The sequence below is a fragment of the Dipodomys spectabilis genome, unplaced genomic scaffold (assembly GCF_019054845.1).
Source record: "Dipodomys spectabilis isolate Male_0828 unplaced genomic scaffold, ASM1905484v1 ptg000526l, whole genome shotgun sequence".
Lineage (NCBI taxonomy): Eukaryota > Metazoa > Chordata > Mammalia > Rodentia > Heteromyidae > Dipodomys > Dipodomys spectabilis.
In genome coordinates this window covers 3,446,321-3,458,462 of record NW_024871203.1, presented here as the reverse complement: position 1 = coordinate 3,458,462, position 12,142 = coordinate 3,446,321, and the positions used below count along the sequence as shown (strand labels likewise).

Below are 12,142 nucleotides of genomic sequence, written 5' to 3'. Positions count from 1 at the left end.
GCCACTTCAGCCACAACTCCACTTCTGGCATTTTGGTGGTTAATTGGAGGTATGACTCAGAAGGAGTTTTCTGACCTGGCCAGCTGGCTTCTAACTGGGATCTTCAGATTTCAGCCTCCTGAGTAGCTAGGATTACAGGTACGAGCCACCAGTGCCCAGTTAGCTGAAGTTCTTGAGGTTAAAAAAGCTTAAAACCAGGCACAGTGGCCAGCATCTGTAATCCCAGCTACTTAGAAGGCTGAGCCTGGGGGATCGCTTGAGTCCATGAAGTTGGGCTACAATGTGCTATGCTGATCAGGTCACACTATGTTTGGCATCAATATGGTGACCTCCCGGGAACAGGGGAACACCAGGTTGTCTAAAGAGGGGTGAACTGGCCCAGGAAGCAGGTAAAAAAAATAGCTTAAAACAATACACCAAGGTCGCAGGTTTAAAAAGCTTAAAAGTATACACCAAGTAACAAGAGGTGATGCCCTTTTTTTCCTGATGTGTCACAATTGCTTATTTCCTTAGGACAGCCCCTAGTGTATTTGAGCTTGGTAGGGAATATTTCAGCCTTGTGAAGGTGAAAATGGACCCGGTCTATACAAGAGAAGCATTTTTTTTTCTGTCTTCTATCAGGGTGCCTGGGGTCTTGGGTTTGTAGTAGGATGTCTTTATGGATTCCCTGGGGATATAACATTGGGACCCTATAGCTAATCTAGACATGCCTGCAGGGCTGTCCATTATATGGATCACCCATTTAAAGCAGTATAAGATCAAGAAAGATGGCAAGAAATAACATTGGTACTGGGTCTATACAGAAATCCTTAAGAACAGGGTTTCTATTTTATTATTGAGGAAAATTGTCTGCATTCCTTCAGCTCTCATGTTGAAGCAACTTGTGGTTTCTGAAGTTAAGGGATAAATTTGAACTCTTTTGGCCAGTCCTGGGGCTTGAACTCAGGGCCTGGGCGCTGTCCCTTGAGCTTCTTTTGCTCAAGGTTAGCACTCTGCCACTTGAGCCACAGCACCACTTCTGGCCTTTTCTGTGGTATTGAGGAATCAAACCCAGGGCTTTCACACATGCTAGGCTAGCTCTCTACCCCAGCCCCTGGGGCCTTTTTTTTTTTTTTTGTCGGTCATGGGGTTTGAACTCTGGCCTGAGTGCTGTCCCTCAGCTCTTCAACTCAAGGCTAGCGCTCTACCACTTGAGCCACAGCGCCACTTCTGGCTTTTTCTGCTTATGTGGTGCTGAAGAATCAAACCCAGGGCCTCATGCATGCAAGGCAAGCACTCTACCACTGAGCCACCTTCCCAGCCCTCTTTTACATTTCTTATTGTAAAAATGCTCTGCAGAGGGGTTGCAGTTACATGATGAGTAAGGTAATGAGTACATTTCCTATTGAGCATTCATGCCTCTTCCTTTGTTTGTTCCCTACCATCCCTTCCCTCCCAACCTCCCCAACTGCTCCCCACTTCCCCTCCCAAGTTGTAAGTTTCATTGTCAACATAGTGTCTTGTACATCTCATTGTTACAATGGGTCAACCTGTATCCTTATTTTAAACAATGTCACCCCTTTCCTTGATCTCTTCCAGAAATTTTAATTCTTGGTGTTTTTTTTTTTTTCTGTCATGGGGCTTGAACTCAGGTCTTGGGCACTGTCCTTTAGCTTTTTGTTTTTGCTCAAGGCTAGCATATTGCCACTTGAGCCACAGCTCTACTTTTGGGTTTTTGGTGATTAATTGAAGATGAGTCTCATGGCCTTTACTACCTGGGCTGGCTTTGAACCGTGATCCTCAGATCCCTGACTCCTGAGTACCTAAGATTATAGGCATGAGCCACTGGTGCCTGGCCTTTTTGGGTATACTTTAAGTGACTTGTGTGATGTATCTCTTATCTGAAATGCTTGAGAACTGAAGTGATTCAGATGATACTTTTTCTTTGAGACCTTTGGATATATGCATAAACACAATTAAACTTGGAGATAGAATCCCAAGTTTAAAGTTTAAACAGAAAATTGATTTATGTTCCATATGTACCTTTATACATAGGCCAAAGGTAAATTTTAACCTTATACTGCATGTTTAATGCACCTGTGTATTGGCTGTGACCTGTCACGAGTTCAGGTGTGAAATTTTCTGCTTGTGGTATATCAGTGCTCAAAAAGTTTCACGTTTCAGGCTTTCAGGCTAGGCTAGGGAGCTACATCCCATATCCAATGGACAGTGGAGTAGAGAAGTCATGAGCCTGATTGTGATTTCTCACTTGGGATTGGAACAATGCACACACAGGTGTACTGGAGACAGGGTCCAGCAGTACATTACAGATTTGGGCTTAGGCCCTTTGGGACTTGATGGTTGATGATTACGGTCTGAGGAATGAAATTTTTTTTTTTTTTTGCCAGTCCTAGGGCTTGAACTCAGGGCCTGGGCACTGTCCCTGAGCCTTTCTGTGCTCAAGGCTAGCGCTCCACCACTTGAGTCACAGTGCAACTTCCGGCTTTTTCTGTGTATATGGTACTGCTGAATCAAACCCAGGGCTTCATGCATGCTAGGCAAACACTCTACCACTAAGCCACATTCCCAGCCCTAGAATGAGATTCTTGAAGTAAGGCCTCTACATGGATCCTTGGGAGAAAATGAGGCAGGGAGATGAAATTTGGGCTTTGAATCTTTTCCCCCTTTTGGTAGTGATGTATTTAATTTGAACAAGTTGATTCACTCATTGGAAGTTATTGTCAAACAAACAGAGCAAGCAGTGGTCTGGAAACTTCAGTAGATAAAGGACACATTTTTCTTTGGGAGAGGTCACTGTACTTCAGAGCACTTTGCTTATAATACATCATTCTTGCTTAGCCATTGAAGCCAATTTCTAAGAACTTTTGCCAAACAACATTTTCCTTACTTGAGTTTGGATTATCATGTCTATTTGAAAGCAGTTCATTTATCTCTTACTGTTAAGATCTGCTTTCACATTTTCTTCTGATTTGTTGAAGATGTGTGCTGTTGCTATCCTATCTTGTGTTTCCCAAATTTGGGCATGCTCTGATTCCAGGCTCTCTCATTAGGTGTCGAACACCCTGTAGTTCTCAGGCAATTGGATTTCCCTCTTGTCTTTGAGACAACTAGGCATGCAATTTTTGACTTGGGCATCATTGACATTTAGTGAGTGGACAAAGTCCTGTGAGGAATAGTCTTTCATACAACATTGTCAATCTCTCACCTGATAGAACAATTTCCATTTGTTTAGTCTTGTTACATGTTTTGTACTAAACAGGCACACAAGGTTGAAAAAGTCAATATAATTGCAAAGCACTTTTCTGGGGCACCTCATAAGTTAATCTGTGGCTTCAATTCAGGTCCATTTTATTGAATGTTTTCAATAACTTTTGGGACTTGACAGTATGCAGTATGGAGATAGTAGGGAGATATTTTTTTTTCTTTTCTATTTTCTTGTCCAGGGTGTTCAACTCATGCTAAGCCCACATTCTATCACTATGTTACATTCCCAGCTCTTTTTGATTTTCCATTTAGTGTGGTTTAGATCAGTGGCTCTCAACTATAACTACACATTGCAATTTCATAGAGAGATTTAAAAAATACTGATATCTGGGTCCCTCCCTAGATTTTTTTTTTTTTTTTTTTGCAGTTGTGGGGCTTGAACTCAGGACCTGGGCACTGTCCCTGAGCTCTTTTGCTCAAGGCTAGTGCTCTACCATTTTGAGTCACAGGTTCACTTCAGTTTTTGAGTGGTTAATTGGAGATCAGAGTCTCACAGTGACTTTTCTGTCTGGGCTGGCTTTAAACTTTGATCCTTAGATCTCAGCCTCCTGAGTAGCTAAGATTACAGGCAGCTAAGATTACAGGCGTGTGCCACCAGCACCAGTCCCAGATTTTTATTTAATTGATCTGATACATGGCATTGGAATTATTCCTCAGGTGATTTATAATGTGCAGCTTGGATTTGCAAATTACTGGTAAAGATATTCTAGATACTTTGAAGAGATCCAGCAAATTAAAAGGGATTAGTTGAGCCAAATGAAGTATTGTTTTTCAAATTTACCCGTGAAATACTTACTGAGCACCTCATACCAGGATGACTCAGCAAAGTTACCACTTAAAGCTTAATGTGGCTCAGAATTTTAGCTTTCAGTTTTTATCCTAAAGCCCCAATTCTGAGCCAGACACTTGTGGCTCAGTCTGTAATCCAGCAAACTCAGGAGGCTGAGATCTGAGGATCATGGTTCAAAGAAAGCCTGGGCAGGAAAATAATTTTTTTCCTTTTTTTTTTTTTTGTTGGTTGTAGGACTTGAACTCAGGGCCTGGGCACTGTCCTTGCACTACTTTGTGGTCAAGGCTAGCACTCTACCACTTGAGCCACAGCATCACTTCCAGTTTTTGAGTGGTTAGGTGGAGAAAAGAGTCTCATGGGGACTTTTCTGCCCTGGCTGCTTTGAACTGCAGTCCTCAGCCTCCTGAGTAGCTAGGATTACAGGAGTGGCCACTGAGACCCAGCACATTTCTTGCTTTGGCCACTATCATCCCTTGTCTCCCTCCTATACCTGCCCACAAGGTAGTTCATTTTTCACATAGAATGATTGCATTTGTTCACCTTTCTTCCCTCCCTTCCTTTCTGCATCCCTCACGTATTCGAATTTTATTTTTGTTGTTGAACTCAGGGCCTGGGCACTCACTGAGCTTTTCTGCTTAGGACTAGTATTCTACCATTTGAGGCACAGCTCCACTTTCAGTTAGTTTTCTGATAGTTTGAGATCGGAATCCTTCCTGCCCAGCCTGGCTTTGAACTGTGGTCCTCATGTCTCAAGCCTTCTGAGTAGGTAGGATTACAGGCATGAGCCACCAGCTCCCAGCAATGTAGTCTAATTTTTAAAGACATTGAATGTTCTTTTAAAAAAATTAAAATGTGGGGCTGGGAAGGTGGCTCAGTGGTAGAGCGCTTGCCTTGCATGCCTGAGGCCCTGGGTTCGATTCCTCAGCACCACATAAGCAAAAAGAAAAAAGCCGGAAGTGGCGCTGTGGCTCAAGTGGTAGAGCGCTAGCCTTGAGCTGAAGAGCTGAGGGACAGCACCCAGGCCCAGAGTTCAGGCCCCACGACCGGACCCAAAAAAAAAAAAAAAAAAAAAAAAAAAATTAAAATGTTCCAATTTTGATATAGTAGTGTGTTGACTTAATAAATATATCTACTTGGCTTAGCAGAACGACGTTTCATGGAATTTCCTGTCCAGGCTGGATTTGAACCACAGTCCTCAGATCTCAATTTCCTGAGTAGCTAGAATTACAGGCATGAGCCATTGGCACCCAGCTAAAGGAAAGTCTTTTTTTTTTTTTAAAGATATTATTAAATAGTTATATAAAGATGTTAGAATTCTGTAAGTCAGGTTATGCAGACAATGCATTTTTTTGGGGGGGGGGGTCTGGTCATGGGGACCTGAACTCTGGGCCTGGGCGCTGTCCCTCAGCTCTTCAGCTCAAGGCTACTAGCATTCTACCACTTGAGCCACAGCGCCACTTCCGGCTTTTTTCTTTTTGCTTATGTGGTGCTGAGGAATCGAACCCAGGGCTTCAGGCATGCAAGGCAAGCGCTCTACCACTGAGCCACCTTCCCAGCCCCCAGACAATGCATTTTGATCAATGCTACCCTTTGTATCATTCTCCCCCCACTCCTATCCCTATCCTCAAGTTTAAATTTAGTTCAATTGTCCCTGAGACTCTTACTTCCTATTAACCACCAAAAACCTAAAAGTGGAGCTGTGTCTCAAGTGTAGAAAGGCTAGCTTTGAAGGAAAAAAAAAAAGCTTAGAGTCAGCACCCAGGTCTTGAGTTCAAGCTCAAGGACTGGCAAAAAAAAAGGATTCTGGAAAATAGATACTAGGGAGTTCAGCCCTATCTTCCCCTTGTAAAGGGAGCAAGTAGGGATTTCAAGGGGAAACGTACACCAGGTCCAAGGTGAATCTGAAGTGGACCGTGAACAAAATGGCATGATCCTAATAGCCACTCTACAGATACCTTCCTGGCAGGGCTGGTACTCTCAATTGCCCACAGGGACCAGGAGCTGCACACATGCACTGGGCATGTGAGTAAATGAACAGTCTAATCTGGCTGCTGGAATACATTCAGAGTTGGCCTATTTTTTTTATGGGACAGCAGGGGCTGGGGGAGGTATGCAATAGTGTGGAAACAAGTAATACTTTAAATTGGATTTCTTTTTTATCGTTTGGTCACTTGAAACCTGGCCAGAGGGCTTCCTTTAGCACACATGGTGCCTTTCTGCTAATTGTAGCTATGAGAAAAAGGGGCTGACTGCTATGCTGGGCTTGGCCGGCAGTCAAGGCCTTTGCATGGATCAAAGGCATCTCACTTCCCTGGCCCAAGCAACAGAGGTACCCCTAGCTTAGGCCCCTGGGCCAGGCTACTGGTCTACCACATATCCTGTTGAGTTCCACACAGGGTGACCTTGTCTGGATTGCCCCATTCATCAGCATGAAGGACTTGAGTTTTGTTTCATAATCTGCCAAGAGAACCCAGTCTTGAGGCCACTTACCAGGAGTGATGATTTGTTTTATGCACTTTCAAAACAGAAAACATCTGGTCTAGCCAGGGAGGGATTGTATAATGACCTAGTAGCTTTCACTTTCAGGGTTCTGCTGAGCTGGGTGTACTTTTCCCTACTGGCCTGCACTCAGCTCAGTCACCTGCACAGTAGGCTGATCCACCAGGCTTCAGTGAAAAACACAAACGGAAGCAAACACAGTTCATTTTAACCAAGTTGGACATCAGAATTTTTTTGGGGGGGGGGCTGTTGGGGAGAGGCATTCTTAGATGCTTATTAAATGCTATGATTCTGGAGCATAACTCAGGCCTTCTCTTTTAATTTCTTGAAACCAGTTTCAGAAGAACAAAGCATGCTAGATTATTTTCTGCCAAATGAGTTTCCCAAAGGCACAGTTTGGCTAGGAGCAAATGAGAATTCAGTGATGCATTGGGCTGTAGCTTGTGTTTGTAGATGCTTAAGCTTATGCAGGGGCTCTCTCTCTCTCTCTGTGTGTGTGTGTGTGTGTGTGTGATGTGGATTCTGCAGCAGTAATTTTTCCCTGATGGTGTGTGTGTGTGTGTGTGTGTGTGTGTGTGTGTGTGTGTGATATGGATCCTGCAGCAGTAATTTTTCCCTGATGGGCTTTTTGTTCGAAGTGGCCTCAGTTCCTTCATTTTGGCTATCATATCACCTAATCTTTCCCCAAGTCTTCAGTCATCCACCACCCTGTCTGTGGTTTCAGCTTTATCCTGAGCTCTGGTACAGAATTCTGAGGGAGAAGAACCTTTTCCCTGGGTCTGGACAGCTGGAGATGAATTTTCTGAAGGTATCCTCTCCATCCCAGTGCTGTATAAAGTCCCTACTACTTTGTTCCTTTCACATAATTTCCGGGACTGTGGCCCAGTCATTATTTTTTAACCTAGTCCCCTTTTAATGTTTGGTGGGGGGTATCCTCTATCCTCTAGTTTGTGAGTATTATGAATCAGGGTTCTGCTATTCTCCCTAATCATGATGTCTGGCAATTTAGATTTTTTTTTTCTGCCGTTTTACCACTCCTCTTGCTATTTGCTGATGTAAGCTGAAGAAAGAAATTTTGGTAGGTACAGCAGTTTGCTAGGGCTGCTACAACAAAGGACTCTGCAAATTGGATGGCTTAACCCATTAATCTATTCCCATGCTTCTGGAGGCCAGAAACCTGAGCTCAAGGTATAGCAGGTCCATGCTTCTCCTGCACAAAATCATTGTGTCTAGCTAGTTGCTGGTGGCTCATGCCTATAAACCTAGTTCCGCAAGAGACTGAGATCTGAGGACCTCCGAAGATCTCCAGCCCAGCCAGGACAGTCCACAAGATTATGTCCAATAAACCACTCAGAAAAACAGCCAGGTGCTTGTGGCTCACTCCTGTAATCCTAGCTACTCAGGAGGCTGAGATCTGAGGATTGAGGTTTGAAGCCAGTCCAGGTAGGAAAGTCCGTGAGACTCTTATTTCCAATAAATCACTCATAAAACCAGAAGTGGCGCTGTGGCGCAAGTGGTAGTGTGCTCGCCTTGAGCTGAAAAGCTCAGGGACAGCACACAGGCCCGGAGTTCAAGCCCCATGACCGACCCCCCCAAAAAAAAATCCCTCAGAAAAAGCCAGAAGTGGCTTAAGTGGTAGAGCACTAGCTCTGAGCAAAAAGAAGTTCAGGGACAGCATCCCAGTCCCTGCGTTGCAGCCCCAGGACCAGTACAAAAAAAAGATCTCCTTGTGTCTTCCAGATTGCCCATAGTTGTCCAGATTTGCATTTGCTCTTCCTTCCTTCCTTCCTTCCTTCCTTCCTTCCTTCCTTCCTTCCTTCCTTCCTTCCTTCCTTCCTTCCTTCCTTCCTTCCTTCCTTCCTTCCTTCCTTCCTTCCTTCCTCCCTCCCTCCCTTCCTCCCTCCCTCCCTCCCTCTCCTCCCTTCCCCCTCCCCCCTTCCCCCCCTCTCCCTCCCTCCCTCCCTCCCTCCCTCCCTCCCTCTCTCTCTCTCTCTCTCTCTCTCTCTCTCTCTCTCTCTCTCTCTCTCTCTCTCTCTCTCTCTCTCTCTCTCTCTCTCTCTCTCTCTCTCTCTCTCTCTCGGCAGTCATGAGGCTTGAATGCTGGGCCTGGGGCGTTGTACCTGAGCTCATCAGCTCAAGGCAAGCATTCTAGCACTTGAGCCACAGCACCACTTCTAGTTTTCTGGTGGTTAATTGGACATAAGGACTTTCCTGCCTGTGCGGGCTTTGAACCACAATTCTCAGATCTCAGCCTCCAGTTCCCAGCCCAGACTGCATTTTTTTGGGCCAGTCCTGGGGCTTGAACTCAAGGTCTCTCTCTCTGCCTTTTTTTTGTTGAAGGCTGGTGCTCTACCTCAAAGTCCTGTTTTTTGCTAGTTAATTGTAGATGTCTCATAGACTTTACTGCTCAGTTGGCTTTGAACCTTGATCCTCAGAGCTCTGCCTCCTGAGTAGCTAGGGTTACATGCATGGGCCACCAGCACCTTGCTTCTTTACTTTTTGTATATTTAACTCACTTTCTCCCTGTGTGTTCTCTTCTGTCTCATAAGGATACTGGGGCTGTTATTTATCAAGACACATGGATGCATTATGTATTAATCCATAAACTGTTGAATGGCATTTCCTTTGTATAGCTACTTAAAGATAATAAACATACTCTGTAAAAACAGGACAGTGTTCCCACAGTAAGTAGGGCCCACCTAGGTAAACCAGATACTATTTCTTGAGATCCTTAATTACATTTGCAAAGATCCCTTCCAGATAAAGGCATGTTGTGGTTCCCAGGCTCTGGAGGTGTGGATATATATCTTTTCAGGGACCATCATTGCCATTCTACCTACTTCAGTGGGAGAGGCAGAGTTTTATGTAGCAGTGGATTTACAGTTTCTGCACATGTGCTCATTAATTCTGGTGCTTGAACCCTGGGTACTGTCCTTGAGCTATTGTGCTCAAGGTTAGCACTCTCTTCATTTCAGGCTTTTTTGGTGGTTAGTTGGAGATAACAGTCTTGAGGAGTTTCCTGCCTGGCCTGGCTTTGAACCATGATCCTCCAGAGTAGCACCGGACTCAGATGAATTTTTTTGGTGCCAGTCTTGAGGCTTGATTCTCAGGGCCTGTGCACTGTCCCAAATTCTGAGGTACCATCTTGCAGAAGCTGTGGTGGGGGACACTAAAGGCTAATTTCTCTTGTTATGCTTTTGTCCTTTATTTTACCTTTAACAAAGAGTGACTACAGGTGAAACTGCGAAAGAACAAATCATGGTTTGTCTTTATTCTAAGTGGGTTTTTGTTTTTTGTTTTCATCTTGGATGTTCTTGAAGATTCTGGCTTCTAAGTGGGCCTGCCCCAGGTTGATGAGTTTTGTTTGGGAACATTGAGCCCTTGGTGTACAGGATATGTGGATCTGACCAGATGGGGACGAGGGAATACCCACAACCCAGTTGTTCCATCTGGAATTGTTATGCTTCTACCTTTATTTAGGGCCATTACTTGAATGATAACAATTTAAATTTTTTCCAGTTACAGAGCCAGGATATTTTTTTGTGCCAGTCCTGGGACTTGAACTCAGGGTCTGGGTGCTATCCTTGAGCTTCTCTGTGCAAGGCTAGTACTTTACCACTGAGCTAGAGCTCCACCTTGGTTTTTTGATATTAATTGGAGATAAGAGTCTACATCCTTCGGCTCCTCCTTCCCCCTCCGCCTCATCCTATATTGGGGCTTGAACTTAGGGCCTTGAGCTCTCATTTGGCATTTCTCCCAAGAGCTCTACTACTTGAACCATAGCTCCATTTCTGACTTTTTGCTGGTTAATTAGAGATGAGTCTCATGGACTTCTTTTGCCTTGGCAGGCTTTGAACTGCAACCCTCAGATCTGAGCATCCTAAGAAGCTAGGATTATAGACATGAGCCACTAGCACCTAGCTTTTCATTCTTTCTTTATTTGCTTGTATTTATGTCTGTCTGTCTGTCTGTCTGTCTGGGACCTGATCTCAGCACCCGATGCTTTCCATTCGCTGGCCTTCTACCAGTGGAGCCACTTTGGTTATTTCTTTATTTGTTTCTTATATTTTTATCATTCTCTTTTAATTGTAATTTTGTGGTGCTTAGGGATGCCTCCCAGGGCCTCGTGGATGATAAGCAAGCACTCTTATTATCACCATGCTATACCCAGAGCCATTTGCTTTCCTTCTAAATGTTTCTTCCTTGACCATTTTTCTTTTTTTCTGTCTTCTAGCTGATGGTGAGACTATCCTAAAAGGCCTCCAGTCCATTTTCCAGGAGCAAGGAATGGCAGAGTCGGTGCATACCTGGCAGGACCATGGCTATTTAGCAACCTACACAAACAAAAATGGCAGGTAAGGTGGCTTTGAGGACTCTTCATCAGATTTGGGCTCTTAAGATCAGAGATAGGGACCAAGTGTGGGTTAAGGGTGGTGGCCAAGTAGTTCTTTTCTTTTTCTTATTTTTTTAGCATCTTGTAGGAGAGGCTTAGATTAATACTTCTGAATTCTAGCCATACAACAGAATCTCCTGGAAGAGCTTCACAAAATAGCTCTACTTAGGCATTTTCCTAATGATTGAGATTACTGGACCTGGACAAAAGTCCTGATGATTCTGTGTGGTCCAGACCAAAAGCAGCATAAACAATGTGAACCACAGGACATGATTTGACATTGGTTAAAACAGATTCCTCAGCCCCTTCCCCAGGACCTGTGTCCCTCCATAGGAGTTTCTGTTGCAGTAGATCAGGAGGACTCTCCTCCCTCATTGCATTCTGACAAGTTTACCAGTGCTGCTGCTACTGTTGCTCAGAGCATTGTTAATGAGTGTACCATGTAATATGTCATTAATACACACCACAGGAAACATGTGCATGTAGTTTGACAGGACCATGAGATGATTCAGGAGTTCAAGGATTTAGTCTCTCGCTTTTTTTTCTTCTTTCTTTAAAATCAATTACCTTGAAAAATTATACAAAAGAATTTTCATTCAAAAGTCCAGTTTATGAGTAAGTACAACACATCTTGATCAGTGTCACCCTAGATAGACTTTATGTAGTTGAAATTAAGTATTCTAGAGAGAAGGAAATAAAACCTAAATTAAAAAATGACTGATAGGGGCTGGGAAGGTGACTCAGTGGTAGAGCGCTTGCCTTGCATGCCTGAAGCCCTGGGTTCGATTCCTCAGCACCACATAAGCAAAAAAAAAAAAAGCCGGAAGTGGCGCTGTGGCTCAAGTGGTAGAGTGCTAGCCTTGAGCTGAAGAGCTGAGGGACAGCGCCCAGGCCCAGAGTTCAGGCCCCACGACCGGACCTCCCCCCCAAAAAAAATAACTCAGCCTTCCTGTACTTCCAATGTCCTGTCTCTGAAGTCCTTTGGGATTAATTACTCTTTTCTTTTCTGATACCTCTCCAAGACATACCAAGCCTAGACTTGTATTCTAACTATGTGGCCAACCTCCCTGAGTATGTGTAAAAGCTATATCAGATGTTTCTGAATGATTGCTTCATGCCTTGGCCCAGTAACTGAGGAGCTGCTAGAAGCAGAGAGGCTCCAGCGGCCCTCCAGCCTGCTCCCTCTTGTAGACCTG

The 12,142-nt window shown here is 44.3% G+C and overlaps 1 protein-coding gene across 1 annotated transcript in view; it reads left to right on the top strand.

Annotated features, from left to right (window-relative positions):
* Sms (spermine synthase) overlaps positions 1-12,142 on the top strand; it is a 59,219-nt gene that overhangs the window by 18,909 nt on the left and 28,168 nt on the right. The window contains exon 2 of the mRNA XM_042670165.1: positions 10,788-10,908. Coding sequence (XP_042526099.1) covers positions 10,788-10,908 — 121 coding nt within the window. The remainder of the gene's footprint in view (positions 1-10,787; positions 10,909-12,142) is intronic.